Source organism: Macaca nemestrina, chromosome 15 (assembly GCF_043159975.1).
Source record: "Macaca nemestrina isolate mMacNem1 chromosome 15, mMacNem.hap1, whole genome shotgun sequence".
Classification (NCBI taxonomy): Eukaryota; Metazoa; Chordata; class Mammalia; order Primates; family Cercopithecidae; genus Macaca; species Macaca nemestrina.
The window spans coordinates 21,143,645-21,163,079 of NC_092139.1; the positions used below are offsets into that span (position 1 = coordinate 21,143,645).

The following is a 19,435-nucleotide window of genomic DNA, read 5'->3' on the forward strand; positions in this document are numbered from 1 at the left end:
TTTTAGAGATCTTTTGCAAAACAATCTGAAAATACTTAACACCACTGAACTACAAAGTTAAAGATGGTTAAGGGGTAGATTTAAGGGGGAGGAAAAAGGGGATAAATTTAAAGAGAGATGGTTTTGTCACACATACAAATTTATATGTGTATATATGCATACATGCTCCTAGACAGAAAAATTGGTCACAATGCAGCTCACCACAGGAATCAAAGCCCTCAACTACAGCTCGGCCAGAACCAGCACAGGCTGGGCAAAGTCACCGTAAATTCTCTGGGTGAGCCAGCCCAGGCCTGCACTCACATGTCCACCTGTGGCCAGTCCAGGACACCCTTCCCTACCCAAACCATGCCCCCTCCCTGCCCTGGCCAGGCTCACACCTGCTTCCTCCCGTGTTCCCCAGTCCATCTCTGGCACCACCACCCTCCCTGACAACTGACCTGGATACTATCGTTTCCAAACTTACACTCTTTCCACCTGCCCTGGGACTCTCTGACATGGTCAGCTCCATCCCCGCACTGCCCTCTCCACAGCCACCTCTTGCCTGCCTGGCACAGCGCCCTCTCCCACTCCCTCAGCACTGGTCTCTCAGCCCCAGCCTGTGCTCTATATCTCTTTTTTTTTTTTTTTTTTTTTTTTTGAGACAGAGTTTTGTTCTTGTTGCCCAAGCTGGAGTGCAATGGCGCGATCTCAGCTCACTGCAACTTCCGCCTCCTGGGTTCAACAGATTCTCCTGCCTCAGCCTCCCAAGTTGCTGGGATTACAGGCACCCACCACCGTACCTGGCTGAGTTTCTGTATTTTTAGTAGAGACAGGGCTCTGACGTGTTGGCCAGGCTGGTCTTGAACTCCTAGCCTCAGGTGATCCACCTGCCTCAGCCTCCCAAAGTGCTGGCATTATAGGCGTGAGCCACTGCGCCAGGCCACCCATCTGTCTTATCGATTCCCCACACAGCAGATGAGCTCCCCTGAAGCCCGGCTACATTCACATCACTCCTGCATTAGAAACCTTCCATCTTTGTCCAGTTCAGACTTAGAAAAAACAAACCAAAAACAAAGCTAACCTGGCTTTGCATTGAGAGCTGAACAATCCTACAGCTTCTAAGCCTAACACTCAAGGCCCTCGAGGAATCAGCCCCAATGTATTCTTTCGTCTCCGTCAACCACTTCTCCACACCTTCAAGGACCCTTCCCTCCAACCAAACTGGCCTCCTGTACTGGCTTTTCTCCACCTACAGCCCCTTTTCTGATCTGACTTACCCAACATTTGCACACTGTAGGTCTTCCCTCACTATTAAATTTCCAAATCCTCATCCTTAGCTCGAAGGTCACTTTTTCCATATAAGTTTCCTTAACCTCGTCAGGCAGCAGTAATATCTCCTTCTAAAGGTACTCACCATCCACTCATCCTACAATTATCAGGTGACCAGAGCTGTAACAATAAGCACCAACAGACACTGATCCTACTGGTGCCGCGGATGACCACAGCACATTCCAGGGACCTGCGCACGGTCTTATCTCTCCATCCCAGGGAGAAAGCTGCTCTGGGGTAGAAACTTGGCCTTGTTTATTCTTCTAAACCCACAAGAGCCAAATATAGTCCCTGGTCCACAACAGGATGAGCAGAAAAGGTTTGCTAAGCACGCATCTGGAAAAACATCTTTCATGATTAAAAAGGGTTTTACCACTCACACAGCAAGTTTTAGGAAAAACAAAACAAGCTAGTGATGGTGGCTCCTGCCTATAATCCCAACACTTTGGGAGGCCAAGGCAGGAAGATTGCTTGAGCCCAGGAGACCAGCCTGGGCAACATAGCAAGACCCTCTTCTCTATTTAAAAACAAAAAATCAGGCCGGGCATGGTGGCTCACGCCTGTAATCCCAGCACTTTGGGAGGGCGAGGCAGGCGGACCACGAGGTCAGGAGATCGAGACCATCCTGGCTAACATGGTGAAACCTCGTCTCTTCGAAAAATACAAAAAATTAGCTGGGCATGGTGGCAGGCGCCTGTAGTCCCAGCTCCAGCCTGGGCGACAGAGCAAGACCCTGTCTCAAAAAAAAAAAAAAAAAACCCAAACCTAAAATTAAGGACATCTATGATGTTACCTATGGGTTGAAAACAAAACAAAAAACACTGAAGAACTGAAGACACTAAGAACAAATAAGGTAAAATAAAAAGGCCAGTAGGAGTCTAAAACGGTACAATCAATTAAGAAAAAGGCAGTTTCTGTAAAACTAAACACCTACCTCATGACCATACCTAACTATCTTCCCAAAAGAAAGGAAAACATGTATTTGCAAAAAGACTTATGCAAGAATCTTCATGGTAGCACTATACACAATAGCCAAAAACCGGAAACAATCCAAACATCCATCAACAGGTGAAACGCTGTGTGCTATATATACCCATACAGCGGAATACTATCCAGTGATAGAAAAGGACAAGTTACTGAATCACCCAACACTATGCTGAACAAAAGCCAGATGCAAAGAATGCAACCGTACGATTTCATGTACAGAAGATTCAAGAACAGGCAAAACACATTATCCTAAGCAAACACAGGAAGAGAAAACCAAATACCACATATTCTCACCTATAAGTAAGAGCCAAACACTGAATACACATGGACACGAAGAAAGGAACAAGGACACCAGGGCCTACTTGAGGGTGGAGGGTGGGAGGAGGATGAGGATCAAAAAACTACCTATTGGGGCTGGGTGCAGTGGCTCACGCCTGTAATCCCAGCACTTTAGGAGTCTGAAGTGGGAAGATCATCTGAGGTCAGGAGTTCAAGACAAGCCTGGTGAACATGGTGAAACTCTGTCCCTACTAAAAATATAAAAATTTGCCAGGTGTGGTGGCATGTGCCTGTAATCCCAGCTACCTGAGAAGCTGAGGTAGGAGAATCGCTTGAACCCAGGAGGCGGAGGTGGCAGTGATCTGAGATCACGCTACTGCACTCCAGCCTGGGCAACAGAGACTGTCTTAAAAAAAAAAAACAAAAAACTACCTATTGGGTACCATGCTTATTACCTACAGGTAACAAAATAACCTGTACATCAAACTCCCGTGACATGCAATTTACCTATATAATAGACCTGCACATATACCCCTGAACCTAAAGTTAACACACACACACACACACACACACACACACACACACACACACACACCCCCCCCCCAAAAAAACAGGCAAAACAAATCAATCAGCAATTGCCTGGAGCTGGGGAAGCCTGACCATAAAGGGCCACAAGGACTTCTTGGGATAATCAGGGTGGAGCTTACATTGGTATGTGCATTTGTCAAAAGTGATCAAACTGGCTGGCCGCAGTGGCTCACACCTGTAATCCCAGCACTTTGGGAGGCCAAGGTGGGTGGATTGCTTGAGGTCAGGAGTTCAAGACTAGCCTGGTTAACATGGTAAAACCCCATTGCTACAAAAATACAAGAATTAGCTGGGCATGATGGCGGGTGCCTGTAATCCTAGCAACTCGGGAGGCTCAGGCCAGAGAATTGCTTGAACCCAGGAAGCGGAGGTTGCAGCGAGCAGAGATCACGCCATTGCACTCCAGCCTGGGAGACAGAGGCTCCATCTCAAAAAAAAAAAAAAAAAAAAAAAAAAAAACTGATCAAACTGTTCACCATAACGAGGGGCATTTGGCCAGGCACAGTAGCTCATACCTATAATCCTAGCACTTTGGAAGGCTGAGGTGGGAGAACTGCTTGAGCCTAAAAGTTTGAGACTAGCCTGGGCAACATGGCAAGACCCTATCTCTACAAAAAATACAAAAATTAGCCAGGCGTGGTGGCGCATGTCTGTGGTCCCAGCTACTCAGGAGGCTGAGGAGGGAGGATTGCTTGAGCCCAGAAAGTTGAGGCTACAGTGAGCCATGCTAGTACGGCACTCCAGTCTGAGCAACAGAGCAAAAACCCTGTCTCAAAAATGAAAAAAAAACAGGGCATTTGATTGCATATGATTACATATAAATTATATTTCCATCACGTTTACTAGAAAATAAAAAGACGGAGCTAGAAGGAAACCAGTTCAGGGCTTGATGTCAGAAGGTTCAATACAGTTCATTTTTTTAGAAAAAGAAAGTGGGAGTTGGCACAGTGCGGTGGCTCACACCTGTAATCCCAGCACTTTGGGAGGCCGAGGTGGGTGGATCACCTGAGGTCAGGAGTTCAACGTTAGCCTGGCCAACAAGGTGAAACTCCGTCTCTACTAAAAATACAAAAATTAAGGCTGGGCACAGTGGCTCACGCCTGTAATCCCAGCACTTTGGGAGGTTGAGGTGCAGATCACGAGGTCACGAGCCTGGCCAGGATGGTGAAACCCCGTATCTACTAAAAATACAAAAAAAAGTTAGCGAGGTGTGGTGGCACATGCCCGTAATCCCAGCTACTCGGGAGGCTGAGGCAGGAGAATTGCTTGAACCCAGGATGCAGAGGTTGCAGTGAGCCAAGATCATGCCACTGCACTCCAGCCTGGGTGACAGAGCGAGACTGTCTCAAAAAAAAATAGCTGGATGTGGTGGCTCACACCTGTAATCATACCTTCTCAGGAGGCTGAGAGGCAGGACAATCGCTTGAACCCGGGAGGCAGAGGTTGCAGTGAGCTAAGATTACGCCACTGCCCTCTAGCCTGGGTGACAAGAGCGCAACTCCGTCTCAAAAAAAGAAAACAAGAAAGAAAGGGGGAGTTACAGACTTGGCCGAACCTCCTAGCACTCAAAAGGCAAAAAGCACAATCAACGTCCATGACATAGAACATGCCAGCTGCTCAGGAGACACAATGGGCCCTGAGGTCTGGGACACACATCCCCTTCCCACCCGCTGAGTCCTCAGAATTGAGAGTCCCCCAGAATGCTCTGAGTAGAAGCATGAGGTCAATCAGAGGACACATCCCTTCCTTCACCCACTCCTCCTCTTCATCCCATCTGATGGGACATCAGGACTCCAGGCTCAGCTCCTCTGGACAGCCCCCAGCTGCCATCAATCCTCTCCTCCCCATGGACTCACCTCCTCATGGGTCCATTTGACCTTGCATTTGCTATCCCTCTGCTCCGGCACATCTGAATCTGTGTCCTGGTAGTGCAGCTCATCCAGATCCTCGCTATGGGGAAAGCAGGCCAAAGGTCAAGGATGGTGTGTCCGTATGTTTTACATAATGGAGAGCCTGTAGGCAGCAACCAGCCCACCCTAGGGAAAGGTCTGGGGGAGAGAGCTTTTACTTTTTCTTCTTTTTAAGACATAGGCACTTCTGCTTCACTTATTTTTATTTTTATTTTGAGACAGGGTCTCACTCTGCCACTGGGCTGGAATTCAGTGTGGCATGATCACAGCTCACTGCAGCCTTGAACTCCTAGACTCAAATGATCCCCCTGCCCCAGCCTCCTAAGTAGCTGGGACTACAGGGGCATGCCACCATGTCCGGCTAACTTTTGTACTTTTTGTAGAGACAGGGTCTCACCATATTGCCCAGGGTGGTTTTGGACTCCTGGGCTCAAGCGATCCTCCCACCTCAGCCTCCCAAAGTGCTAGGACTAGAGGCATGAGCCACCACATCTGACCTCACCGCTTTTTAAATTCTTTAATGAAATAGGTTAAGAGCTACTTTCTTCTTTTTAATCTTCAGGAATGCCCTAGTGATTTCAAAAGCTGTAAGAAAAACAGGTCAGGCACAGTGGCTCAAACCTGTAATCCCAGCACTTTGGGAGGCTAAGGTAGGGTGGACTGCTTGAGGTCAGGAGTTCAAGACCAGCCTGATGAAACACGGTGAAACCCCATCTCTACTAAAAATACAAATATTAGCTGGGCACAGTGGTGCATGCCTGTAATCCCAGCTACTCAGGAGGCTGAGGCAGGAGAATTGCTTCAATCCAGAAGGTGAAGGTTGCAGTGAGCCAAGATCACGCCACTGCACCCAGCCTGGGCAACAAAGCAAGACTCTGTCTCAAAAAAAAAAAAAAAAAAAAAAGGCAAAAAGGAAAAAGAAAGTTAAGATTTCACCAAGAATATTATGTTTAAAATCAGACTATCACTTTTCCCTTTCAGTAACAAACCCGCATGGATATTTTAAGGAATAAAGTTGATGAAGTAAGTTATCAGGCACCAGAATTTTAAGAGATATTAGTTATTTGGGAAAAAAATTCTAAATATATTATGTCCATCTGTTGTTTTTCTTCTTTTAGGGAGAGTCTGGCTCTGTCTTTCAGACTGGAATATAGTGGCATAATCATAGCTTAATGCAGCCTCCAACTCCTAGGCTCAAGCAATCCTCCCTCCTCAGCCTCCCAAGTACCTGGGACTACTAGCACATGACACCATGCCTGGCTATTTTGTATTTTTTTGTAGAAACATCTCACTATGTTGCCCAGGCTCATCTGGAACTCTTGGACTTAAGCAATCCTCCCATCTTGGCCTCCCAAAGTGCTGAGACTAATGGCCTCAGCCACCATGACTGGCCAAGTTGTTTTTTCATGTGTGGATTTTTTTTTTTTTTTTGTAATGACAGGGTCTCAGTATGTTGCCCATACTGGTCTTGAATTCCTGGGCTCAAGCGATCCTCCTGCCTCAGCCTCCAAAGTAACTGGGATTACAGGTGTGCACCACCGTGTCCAGCTTACGTCCATTTTTGCAAATCCCTTTTCAATCCTTGCCTACACACAGGCTTAATGGAGAGAAATATCAGCGTACAGTATCCTGTTTTTTGTTTTTTTTTTTTTGAGAGGAGTTTCACTCTGTCGCCCAGGCTAGAGTGAAATGGCATCTCAGCTCACTGCAACCTCCTCCCCCCAGGTTCAGGCAATTCTGCCTCAGCTTCCCAAGTAGCTTGGGATTACAGGCACCTGCCACCACGCCAGGCTAATTTTGTTTTTGCATTTTAACAAAGACAGGGTTTCACCATCTTGGTCAGGCTGCTCTTGAACTCCTGACCTCATGATCTACCCGCCTCAGCCTCCCAAAGTGCTGGGATTACAGGCGTAAGCCACCACACCCGGCCCAGTGTACAATATCTTCTAACATGGCTGTAGCGGGGGAGAAAAAAAAAACAGTACGAGCTGCTTTGAGTTCTGAGTGTTTTTACTCTACCAGGCAATCTTCCCAGTTGCTCCAAAAAATTCTCATATTTATCCAGTTTAGTAGTTACAAAAATGGAAATCGGGCCACGTACGGTGGCTCACACCTGTAATCTCAGCACTTTGGGAGGCCAAGGCAGGCAGATCACCTGAGGTTGGGAGTTCAAGACTAGCCTGACCAACATGGAGAAATCCCATCTCTACTAAAAACACAAAATTAGATTGGTGTGGTGGCGCATGCCTGTAATCCCAGCTACTCAGGAGGCTGAGGCAGGAGAATCACTTGAACCTGGGTGGCGGAGGTTACGGTGAGCCAAGATCAAGTCATTGCACTCTAGCCTGGGCAACAAGAGCAAAACTTCGTCTCAAAAAAAAAAAAAAAACTGGAAATCAGCCCAAAAAAACGGGCACGGTGGCTCACGTCTGTAATCCCAGTACTTTGGGAGGCCAAGGTAGGCGGATCACAAGGTCAGGGGTTCGAGACCAGTCTGGCCAACATGGCAAAATTACAATTTTGTAATTTTTTGTAAAAATACAAAAAAAATTGGCTGGGTGTGGTGGCATGCGCCTGTAATCCCAGCTACTCAGAGGCTGAGGCAGAATTGCTTGAACCCAGGAGGCAGAGGTCACAGTGAGTGGAGATCAGAGATCGTGCTACCACACTCCAGCCTGGGCAACAGAGCGAGACTCCACCTCAAAAAAAAAAAAAAAAAAAAATACAAAAACACAAAAATTAGCTGGGCATGGTGGCGTGTACCTGCAGTCCCAGCTACTCGGGAAGCTGAGGCAGGAGAACTGCTTGAACCCAGCAGGCAGAGGTTGCAGTGAGTCGAGACCCTGCCACTGCACTACAGCCTGGGCAACAGAGGGAGACTCCGTCTCAAAAAAAAAAAAAAAAAAAGGGCCGGGCGCGGTGGCTCAAGCCTGTAATCCCAGCACTTTGGGAGGCCGAGACGGGCGGATCACGAGGTCAGGAGATCGAGACCATCCTGGCTAACACGGTGAAACCCCGTCTCTACTAAAAATACAAAAAACTAGCCGGGCGCGGTGGCGGGCGCCTGTAGTCCCAGCTACTCGGGAGGCTGAGGCAGGAGAATGGCGTAAACCCGGGAGGCGGAGCTTGCAGTGAGCTGAGATCCGGCCACTGCACTCCAGCCTGGGTGACAGAGCAAGACTCCGTCTCAAAAAAAAAAAAAAAAAAAAAAAAAAAAAAAAAAAGGAAATCATATAGGATCCACCTCCAGAGATGTCAGGTGCTTGAGGAAAGTTAGTAATCTTTCCCCAACTCCACCCGACAGGACCTGCATCAAGTCACGTTGGTCAGGTAAGTTGCTAGGTCAGACATTTGCAAACTGGAAAAAGCTTACAGGTTTCCAAACAAGGCAAGTCTCAGTCTTGTGACCAAATAAAAGGCAGCTTACTATGCTCTTCACATTATCTTCTCCTTGTTTTCCAGAGCTCACCATTGCTTCCTAGAGTCACTCCTATACTTCCACAGCACATGTCTCAGGCCCTTACACTGCAACTGCCTCTCTCCTTTACATCATCTACAAAGGTCAGCTCCACCTCGGTATCCCAGGGTTTATCACCAAAAGGTCTTAAATGTTTGCCCAGGGACTGACTGAATACACAAATGAATGAAAAAATGTGCAAAGTTGCTGCCTATTAGTCAATAAGAAATACTAATTAAATGTTTTAGGCCAGGCAAGACCCAGTTTCAAAAGAAAAAAATTTTCAGAAACAGGAAAGGGACAGTGTCTACAGCCAGCAATACAGAAGGATCTGGAATTCATTCCCGACCCAGTTCATGGGTCCTCCACCATTGCAATACAGAAGGCAAAAATCCAGAAGATACTAATAACAGAATGAAGCTGGCTTCAAAATCAACTGACCCCAGACAGCTTGTGACAGAAACCATCTTTGCTTCTCCAGCGTCCAGCACAAAGAAGGCCTGGCTTCTAACAGGTCAGCAAATATTCTTTCAAGGATGAAAGGATATCTGCATGGACACTCCCTCATGTTCCAATGCTGTTTATTTTTATTTTTTATTTTTTTTTGAGACAGAGTCTCGCTTTGTTCCCAGGTTGGAGTGCAGTGGCATGATCTCAACTCACTGCAACCTCCACCTCCTGGATTCAAGCGAATTCTCCTGCCTCAGCCCCCTGAGTAGCTGTGATTACAGGCACCTACCACCACACCCGGCTAATTTTTGTATTTTTGGTAGAGATGAGGGGTTTCACCATGTTGGTCAAGCTGGTCTTGGAACTCTTGGCCTCCCAAAGTGCTGGGACTACAGGCGTAAGCCACCACACCCAGCCTCCAATGCTGTTAGATAGGGTCAGCATCTCAGACAGCTGGGAGATTTGTGAGCTGATATACTTTACCACGTGTGCTGGCCATCAACTTCACCCACATTCTCATTATCCCCACTTAAAAGATGCGGAAATTGAGGCTCAGAGGGGTCAGGCCACTTGCCAAGTTCTGGACCTTCCTAACTCCAGACACCTGCAAGTCCTCATATCCTAATCCCGGCTGAGAAAGCAGAGGCCAGTTAGTGGTGGAAACCACATTTTGGTCCAACATACCCTACCTTTTACCCTTCAACGTGCTGGGCTCTGCTCCAGGACTGGGGTGAGTCAGAGACAAAGTGGGAAGTGGGGCACTAGGGCAGAGGAGAGTTACAGCAAATGGCCAGGAAAAGGGCTGAGGGCTGTGGAGCTGCCACCCTTCACATGGGAGGGGTTCCTCCACTGAGCCCCTCAGGGGAGAAGTAGCTGAGGACCTGAGGGTGGTCTAGGGGCAGTCACTTCTGGAATGAACAGTCAGGATAGGGCCAGGCAAGGTGGCTCACACCAAGGGAGGAGAATCCCTGGAAGCCAGGAGTTCGAGACCAGCCTGGGTAACACAGTGAGGTGAGACACGACGCCAGGCCACCACCCCCCCACCACCCGCACTAATCCTAGCACTTTTGAGGCCAAGGTGGGCGGATTGCCTGAGCAACATAGTGAAACCTGTCTCTACTAAAAATCCAAAAAATTAGCCAGGCATGGCCGCGTTCACCCATAGTCCCAGCTACTCGGGAGGCTGAGACAGAATTCCTCGAACCCAGGAGGCAGAGGTTGCAGTGAGCCAAGATTGTGCCACTGACCTCCAGCCTGGGCGACAGAGCGAGAGTCTGTCTCCTAAATAAATAAACAAAACAATTAGCCAGTTGTGGCGGCACGTGCCCGCAGTCCCAGCTACTCAGCCTGCAGTCCCAGATGGCTGAGGTGGGAGATCGAGGCTGCAGTGACCTACGATTGCACCACAGCACTCCAGCCTGGACCGCAGAGCCAGCCCCTGTCTCTCAAAGAAAAAAAAAAAAAAAAACCAGGGCAGGGTCTGATAGGTGCCTGAACAAAAAACTTCCTGGACAGTGGTGCTGCCCCTGGGAAAATGGGGCCTGAGGAACATAGTCCCTGTGCTCATATCCCTATCCTCAGCCTGAAAGGGCAAAAATCTAGAGGGATGGAAGGCTTCATCTTTAGATGAGGCTATCGTCTAAAGAGGGACCGAAGGTTGGCTGGGCGCGGTGGCTCACGCCTGTAATCCCAGCACTTTGGGAGGCCGAAACGGGCGGAACACAAGGTCAGGAGATCGAGACCACCCTGGCTAACATGGTGAAACCCTGTTTCTACCAAAAATACAAGAAATTAGGCCGGTGTGGTGGCACGCGCCTGTAGTCCCAGCTACCTGGGAGGCTGAGGCAGGAGAATCGCTTGAACCTAGGAGGAGGTTGCAGTGAGAGCCAAGATCTCGCGCCACTGCACTCCAGCCTGGGCGACAGAAGGAGACCCCGTCTCAAAAAAAAAAAAAGAGGGACCGAAGGTTATCTGAGCTGCAGGGATCCAGGCAGGGTAGAGGTCAGGACCCCACTGTCCTGTCTCCCAGGCAGGCTGAAAAGCCTGGAGCTGAGGCCCCAGGCGCACAGGTGTAAGAGAGGAATCTGGAGCCACAGACCTGGCTCCGGGATCCGGGCTCGGCTCTGCCACTTAAGTCTTTGGGGAAATAAGTAAAATGGAGACCGCAGTTCCTGCCTTTGCCCCAGGGACTCTCTCCCCCGCACCTTCAACCCCAGCTGCCCAAAACTCCTCGTGGGAACAGGAAGAGAGGTCTCAAACCGAACCAAGCTGGGGCGCGGAACCCAGGTGGGAGAGACAAAAGAGCCCCCAACTCAGCACCCTTCTCAGTCCGGGGGAGAGGGCTTGGGGGTCTCTGTGCTCCCCGGAATGTTGAGGAGCAAAGCCCACCCACCAAGTTGACCCAAAACTAGGCTGGAACAAGTGCCTCCCAGGCTCGGCCTCCCGCTGGCTGGGACTCTGGTGACTCCCTCTCGCTCCCAGGGGTCGCCTTCCTCCCCGGCGAAGGCCCTGCCAGCTGACACCGGCCGGCCCACCCCCATCCCGCAATTAGGCGGGAGACAAAATGACATCATGCAGGGCTTGGCCCGGGTCCCAGGAGACCCGCCCGTCCCAGCTCCGAGGCCCAGCAGGCCCGGGTAGCCGCAGGGACTCCCAAGAGCCCCCCAGCTTTACGCGCGCCCCTGCCTCAGAGGGCCCAGGACGCAGCATTTCCGCGGAAACACCCCGCCCCCAACACACACACACACACCCCTAGCTTGGAGGGAGCCTGGGGAGGGTCTGGGGGAGCTGGGTGGGGGAGGGGTGAATTAAAGGGAGGGGGAGGGGACCTCTGCCCGCCCGACTTGTCTCACCAGCGCGTCCGCCGAGACATCCCCCCGGCCCGGACCGCGCCGCGCTCGCCCGCCCGCCGGCTGAGCCCGGAGCGGGAGCCGGGCCGGGGTCAGGACCCAGGCTGCTCCGGTCGCTCCGGGCCCCGGGCCGCGCTAGGAGGCGTCAGCGTGTCAGCAGGTCCCGCGCTCCCAGCTCGCAGGAACTGCAGCCGCTGCCGGCGCGGGTTGAAGCACTTTTCTATCTCCCGCCAAGCGCGTAGGCGCCGCCCGGGCCTGGCGCGCGGGCGACGGGGGAGGGGCCTTTGGGAGGGGCGGAGCCGGCGGGGCGGGGCCTGCGGGGCGGCACCTGCCCAAACCCTCCAGTGCCGGCTGCAGGACCGGGCTAGCGGCCGCCACTTCGGAGTTACGGAGCGGGCCGTGATGTGACTGAGGCCTGGCTCAGGTGTCAGTCCGTGGCGGCCCAGGAGTAGCCCACATAGCGAAGACCAAGCAAGGGGAGTGAGGCGCGAGCATAGGAGAGCCAGCCAGGGAAAGCGCCAGGGCGGAATCCCCCACGCTAGTCCAAGCCACTCCTGCGTCCCTACCGCCCCACGCTAAAGCGGCCCCTCACCCTACCTGTGCCTCTCCCTGCTTCCTCTCCTGCCTCCGAGAGACCCTCCTTAATAGACTTTAGTTTTTGTTGTTTATTTTCTTAGAGGCAGGGTCTTGCTCTATCGCCCAGGCTGGAGTGCAGTTTCGCGATCATAGCTCACTGCAACATCTACCTCCTAGGCTCAACCGATCCTCCCACCTCAGCCTCTCGAGTAGCTAAAACCAGCACTCGCCACCACACCAGGCTGAATTTTTTTTTTTTTTTTTTTTTTTTTTTGAGACGGAGTCTCGCTCTGTTGCCAGGCTCGAGTGCAGTGGCGCGATCTTGGCTCGCTGCAACCTCCACCTCCCAGGTTAAAGTGATTCCCCTGCCTCAGCCTCCCAAGTAGCTGGAACTACAGGCGCGCGCCACTACGCCCGGTTTTTTTGTTTGTTTGTTTTGTTTTTTTGGTATTTTAGTATTTTAGTAGAGACAGGATTTCACCATGTTGGCCAGGATGGTCTGGATCTCCTGACCTCGTGATCCTCCCGCCTCGGCCTCCCAAAGTGCTGGGATTACAGGAGTGAGCCACCGCGCTTTTTCTTTTTCTTTTTCTTTTTTTTTTTTTTAAGAGAAGGGGGTCTTGCTATGTTGCCTAGGCTGATCTGGAAACTCCTAGGTTCAAGGGATCCTGCCGCTTTGTCCTCCCAGAGTGCTGGGATTACAGGCATTAGCCCCGGACAAGAATGACTCTCCCTAAATGCAAACCTGACTTTACTTTTCCAGAATTAAAAACCGTCCTCCTCTCCCTCAAGGTAAATTCCTTACTCCACAATCAGATTTATCTGATCTGCCAGACCACCACCCAGCCCTGGCCAAAAGAAATGGTGTCTTTGCCTTTGCCTGAGCCATTACCAAGGGCAGGAACACTTCCTGCCCCTCCCAGGTGGCTGATTCTTATTTAATTTCGGGTCCACTGCCCACAATCTGCCTGTAGACTTCTGCATTTCCCCCTTTGAACTGGGAGCATCCTGAGGTCCAGATGACCTCTCAATGCACCCCATTATCTCCAGGACCCAGTAGAAGACCTGACATAAGAAGCCCCAGGCAAAGGTTTTTTTAACTGAATTCAGTTTACCTCGGGTTTAAACTCCCAGAGATTAGGCCAGACATAGTGGCTCACGCCAGTAATCCTAGCACTTTGGGAAGCCGAGGGGGGAGAACTGATTCAGTCCAAAAGTTCGAGACCAGTCTGGGGATCACAGTGAGACCCTGTCTCTAAAAAAATTAAGAAATTACCTGGGCATGGTGGTGAGTGCCTGTAATCCCAGCTACTTGGGAGGCAGAGGGAGGAAGATTGCTTGAGCCAAGGAGTTCGAGGGCTCAAGCCCTCGTGATCCACTGCACTCCAGCCTGGGCCACAGACAGTGAGACTGTCTCTCCTTGAGATTTAGCAAAGGTTTTCTATTTTAGATTGACATTTACCAAGTACCAAGGATCAAGCCACACTGGACTTCCTGGGAGCAGTGCTGAGAGGAAGATAAATGAGCTCTGAGATAGGACGCTGAAGAGACCACACCAAACCCCAGCCTTTTAGCCCCTGTTCAGGCTTCAGAGCCCCCTTCCAGAAGCTGCTGGCCACCTGGGGACAGTCCAGCCACCAGCTGCTGTAAACATCACTTACCACAGAAGAAGGAAGACTAACTCACATCTTAAGTGCTAGAAACTTCCACATCACTTAATTCAGTGTTTCCCCTGCCCACTCCCCTTATAAAGTAATCAATATGGACATGCCCACTTCATTGAAAGCACAGCCTCTACAGCCAAACTTCCTGGGGTTTGAGTCCCAGCTCCACCATTCGTTGCAGTATCTTAGGCAAATGACCTAACTTTTTTTTTTTAGACCCAGTCTCGCTTTATTGCCCAGGCTGGAGTGCAGTGGCATGATCTCGGCTCACTGCAACCCCCTTCCTGGGTTCAAATGATTCTCCCACCTCAGCCTCTCGAGTAGCTAGGACTACAGGAGCATGCCACCATGCCTAGCTAAATTTTGTATTTTTGTAGAGACAGGTTTTCATCATGTTGGCCAGGCTGGTCTTGAACTCGTGATCTCAGGTGATCCACCCGACTCAGCCACCCAAAGTGCTGAGATTACAGGCATGAGCCATCATGCCCAGCCAATTACCTAACTCTTCTGTGCCTCAGTTTTCTCACCTGGAAAAATTAGATTTATCAAAGTTTTAGATAGTTTTTACCAGCCACTATTCTGTTTATAAATTGTAACTCATTTAATCCTCGTAACAACTCTATGAGGTAGATACTGGGATTATCCTCTTTTAGCAGATGGGGAAACTGAGGCACAGACTTCCCCAAGGTCACACTGCTAGTAAATGGCAGAGCAGGGATTCAAACCTGGCCTGTCTGGTTCTAGAGTCTATGCTCTTAATCACTATGCTGGTACCTACTTTGTAGGTAGTTATAGGATTAAATAAATTCATATGTCGCCGGGCGCGGTGGCTCACGCCTGTAATCCCAGCACTTTGGGAGGCCGAGGCGGGCGGATCACAAGGTCAGGAGATCGAGACCACGGTGAAACCCCGTCTCTACTAAAAATACAAAAAATTAGCCGGGCGCGGTTGTGGGCGCCTGTAGTCCCAGCTACTCGGGAGGCTGAGGCAGGAGAATGGCGTGAACCCGGGAGGCGGAGCTTGCAGTGAGCCGAGATCGCGCCACTGCACTTCAGCCTGGGCGACAGAGCGAGACTCCGTCTCAAAAAAAAAAAAAAAAGGCCGGGCGCGGTGGCTCAAGCCTGTAATCCCAGCACTTTGGGAGGCCGAGACGGGCGGATCACGAGGTCAAGAGATCGAGACCATCCTGGGTAACACAGTGAAACCCCGTCTCTACTAAAAATACAAAAACTTAGCCGGGCGAGGTGGCAGGCGCCTGTAGTCCCAGCTACTCGGGAGGCTGAGGCAGGAGAATGGCGTGAACCCGGGAGGCGGAGCTTGCAGTGAGCTGAGATCCGGCCACTGCACTCCAGCCTGGGTGACAGAGCGAGACTCCGTCTCAAAAAAATAAATAAATAAATAAATAAATTCATATGTGTAAAGCACCAAAAACAGTTCCTGGCACATAATGAGAACTATATTGGCCAGGCGCAGTGGCTCACGCCTGTAATCCCAGCACTTTGGGAAGCTGAGGTGGGTGAGTCACCTAAGATCAGGAGTTTGAGACCAGTTGGCCAAGAATATAAAATATCATATTTTATACAAATATAAAATATCGTATTTTATACAAATATAAATATGTTTATAATTTATAAAATTTTATAATTTATAAAAATATATATATTTATATAAAATATATTTTACATAAATATAAAATATATAAAATATTATATTTTATATAAATATAAAAATTATGTTATAGAAATACAAAAATTATGTTATATAAATATAAAATTTATATGTTATATTTATATAATATAAATTTATGTATTTTACATAAATATAAAATATATTTATATAAATATAAAATTAAATTTAATCTTAATATTAGTAAGAATATAAAATATTAACCAGGTGTGGCGGCGTGCACCTGTAGCCCCAGCTACTCGGGAGGCTGAGGCAGGAGAATCCCTTGAACCCGGGAGGCAGAGGTTGCAGTGAGCCGAGATCATGCCACTGCACTCCAGCCTTGGCAACAGAGCAAGACTCTGTCTCAATAACCCCAACCTCCCAAGTAGCTGGGATTATAGGCGCACACCACCACGCTCTAATTTTTGTATTTTTTTTTTTTTTTTTTTTTTTTTTTGAGACGGAGTCTCGCTCTGTCGCCCAGGCTGGAGTGCAGTGGCGCGATCTTGGCTCACTGCAAGCTCCGCCTCCCGGGTTCACGCCATTCTCCTGCCTCAGGCTCCCGAGTAGCTGGGACTACAGGCGCCCGCCACCGCGCCCGTCTAATTTTTTGTATTTTTAGTAGAGACGGGGTTTCACCGTGGTCTCGATCTCCTGACCTTGTGATCCGCCCGCCTCAGCCTCCCAAAGTGCTGGGATTACAGGCGTTAGCCACCGCGCCCGGCTTAATTTTTGTATTTTTAGTAGAGATGGGTTTCTCCGGGCTGGTCTTGAAATCCTGATCTCAGGTAATCCACCCACCTTGGCCTCCCAAAGTGCTAGGATTATAGGAGTGAGCCACTGCACCCAGCAATAAAAGAACTATATTACTGTTAACTATTATTACCACTGTAATTCTTCAGGTGCCCTCACTCTTATCCTTTGAGGCCCACACATTAGTCGTCCGATTTCAGGGAGAGGCAGGACCTGACAGCTTGGGCAAGGTATCTACCCAAAGCAAGACGCAGGGAACAGCTGCAGAGTCCACTTGCAACCTGGAACTGGGGCCAGTTAGCCAATGCCCTAGAGCCAAAGGAGCCTGGTGTCAGTGCTGTGAGTCAGGCAGCAGGGAGATCATGCTGGTGCCAGATGGAATCTGATGATCTCCACACATTTCCTCTCCACTTATCATCATAGCAACAGATATCCCCTGAAGAGAGGATTCCTAGTGTTCCCGGTGCAACCACACCTGGGAGTGGTCCCTGGACTCTGGACTAATAACATACAAACTTTACCTCTGCTGGGAAACTTTTCCTGAACACGCCCTGCTTGGACAGGGAGGCTCCAGGTATTTGGTTATTCCACAGTTTGCCCCAACCCGGGCTCCAGACCCAGGCCTGACCCAGTGTTGGGAAGATAAGGATCAAATCAACTTATTAAATGCTCAGGGCCCAGCACCAGTTTGGACACCAAACACTGATTGATAGTAAGTAGAATCACATGGCCCTTCTGGCTGGCGCCTTCCCCCTCCACCTCCAGAGCATCCTCCTTATCATTCTTGTCCTCATTGCACTTCCTCCACCCACTATTTTACTTCTCTCTCAAGAGAAAGGACAGCCTGTGCACATTTTAAGCTTCAGACCTTTACTATAGCTTGGCTTCTGGTAGGTACTCATGGAAGGGGTTTTACACATTCCGTTTAAATTGAGTGGATGCAATGTTACAAAGCTAACATTTGGGCTGGAGAGTTAGGCTTGGACCTCAAATGAGAAAACTGGGAATGCTACAGTTTGAATTGTATCTCATAAAATATGGGACATCAAAAGAGATTCAGGCTGGGCACGGTGGCTCATGCCTGTAATCCCAGCACTTTAGAAGGCCAAGGTGGGCGAATCACCTGAGGTCAGGACTTCGAGACCAGCCTGGACAACATGGTGAAACCCCATATCTACTAAAAATACAAAAATTAGCTGGGCATGGTGGCACGAACCTGTAGTCTCAGCTACTCAGGAGGATGAGGCACGAGAATCGCTTGAACCCAGGAGGAGGAGGTTGCTGTGAGTCCGAATTGTGCCACCACACTCCAGCCTGGGTGACGGAGCGAGACTGTCTCAAAAAGAGATTTGGGTCAGGTGCAGTGGCTCATACTTGTAATAATCCCAGCACTTTGGGAGGGCAAGGTGGGAGGATTGCGTAAAGCCAGGAGTTCGAGACCAGCCTGGGCAACATAGTGATACCCCCTGTCTGTATAAAAAATTTTGTTAAATCAAAACCTAAATACCAAGTCTCCTTAAACTATTACATACAACTGTTGGCTGGGTGCAGTGGCTCACCTGTAATCCTGTAATCCCAACACTTTGGGAGGCCAAGGTGAAAGGATCGTTTGAGGCTAGGAGTTCAGGACCAGCCTGGATAACACAGCTAGACCTCGTCTCTACTAAAAATGAGAGAGAGAGATTTTGAAACAAAGGGATGTTTTTCAGACACTTCTGTCCCACCTCCAGGGCATCAGTATAGAGAACAGAGACACAATAGCAAACAAGTGGCCATATAGGCATACGAGGCCAAGGACTCGGCCTGGAAAGGGACACTTTCTACAACAGTGTGGATCTCAATGGAAGGAGGAGGGAAAGCAATTCAATTACTTGATTCAAGGAATCAAACTAATTCAATGCCTGCTTTTTTTTTTTTTTTTTTTTTTTTTTTAGATAGAGTTTTGCTCTGTATTGCCCAGGCTGGAGTGCAATGGCTTGCGATCTTGGCTCACTGCAACCTCCGTCTCCTGGGTTCAAGCAATTCTCCTGCCTCAGCCTCCCAAGTAGCTGGGATTACAGGCTAATTTTGTATTTTTAGTAGAGATGGGTTTTCGCCATGTTGGTCAGGCTTGTCTAAAACTCCTAACCTCAAGTGATCCACCCACCTCAGCCTCCCAAAGTGCTGGGATTACAGGCGTGAGCCACTGTGCCCGGCCCCCAATGTCTGCTTTTACTACTCAAAAGATTGTGATTACATTAATAACCATTTGCAAAGCACCTATCTTTGAGTTCCAGAAATGGACTATCAAAGTATTCAGATTAGAAAATAATAACAGCTTGGCTGGGCAAGGTGGCTCACACATGTAATCCCAGCACTTTGGAAGGCCAAGGTGGGCTGATTACTTCAGGCTAGGAGTTCAAGACCAGCTTGGCCACCATGGTGAAGCCCCATTTCTACTGAAAATACAAAAATTAGCCAGGTGTGGTGCTGCTCGTCTGTAGTTCCAGCTACTCGGGAGGCTAAGGCACAAGAATTGCTCGAACCTGGGAGGCAGGGGTTGCAGTGAGCCCAGATCTCGCCACTGCACTCCGAGCTAGGTGATAAGAGTGAGACCCTGTTTCGGAAAAAAAAAAAAAGAAAAAGATAAGAATAACAGGATGATTTTCCTAGGGAAGACACTATGTGCCTGGCCCCATATTAAGAGTTTTACATTCATTTTGCCTTTTTTGTTTTAGAGATGAGGTCTCACTCTGGTTCGAGGCTGTAGTGAGCTATGATGGCACCACCGCACTCCAATCTGGGGAGCTGCAGTGCAATGGTGCCATCATAGCTCACTGTAGCCTCGAACTCCTGGGCTCAAACAAGCTCAAACTCCTGGGTTCAATCCTCCCATTTCAGTTTCCCTACTTGCTGGAGTTTCAGGCGTGAGCCACTGTGCTGGCTTATTTTGCATTTAATGT

The 19,435-nt window shown here is 49.3% G+C and overlaps 1 protein-coding gene across 1 annotated transcript in view; it reads right to left on the reverse strand.

The window, feature by feature from the left end:
• Positions 1-12,041, reverse strand: part of LOC105496382 (MYB proto-oncogene like 2) — a 52,552-nt gene extending 40,511 nt beyond the window's left edge. Inside the window, exons 1-2 of the mRNA XM_011766767.2 lie at positions 11,835-12,041; positions 5,022-5,115 (exon numbers count right to left, since the gene is read on the reverse strand). Coding sequence (XP_011765069.2) covers positions 5,022-5,115; positions 11,835-11,854 — 114 coding nt within the window. The 5' untranslated portion in view covers positions 11,855-12,041. The remainder of the gene's footprint in view (positions 1-5,021; positions 5,116-11,834) is intronic.
• Between the last annotated feature and the right edge of the window lie 7,394 nt (positions 12,042-19,435).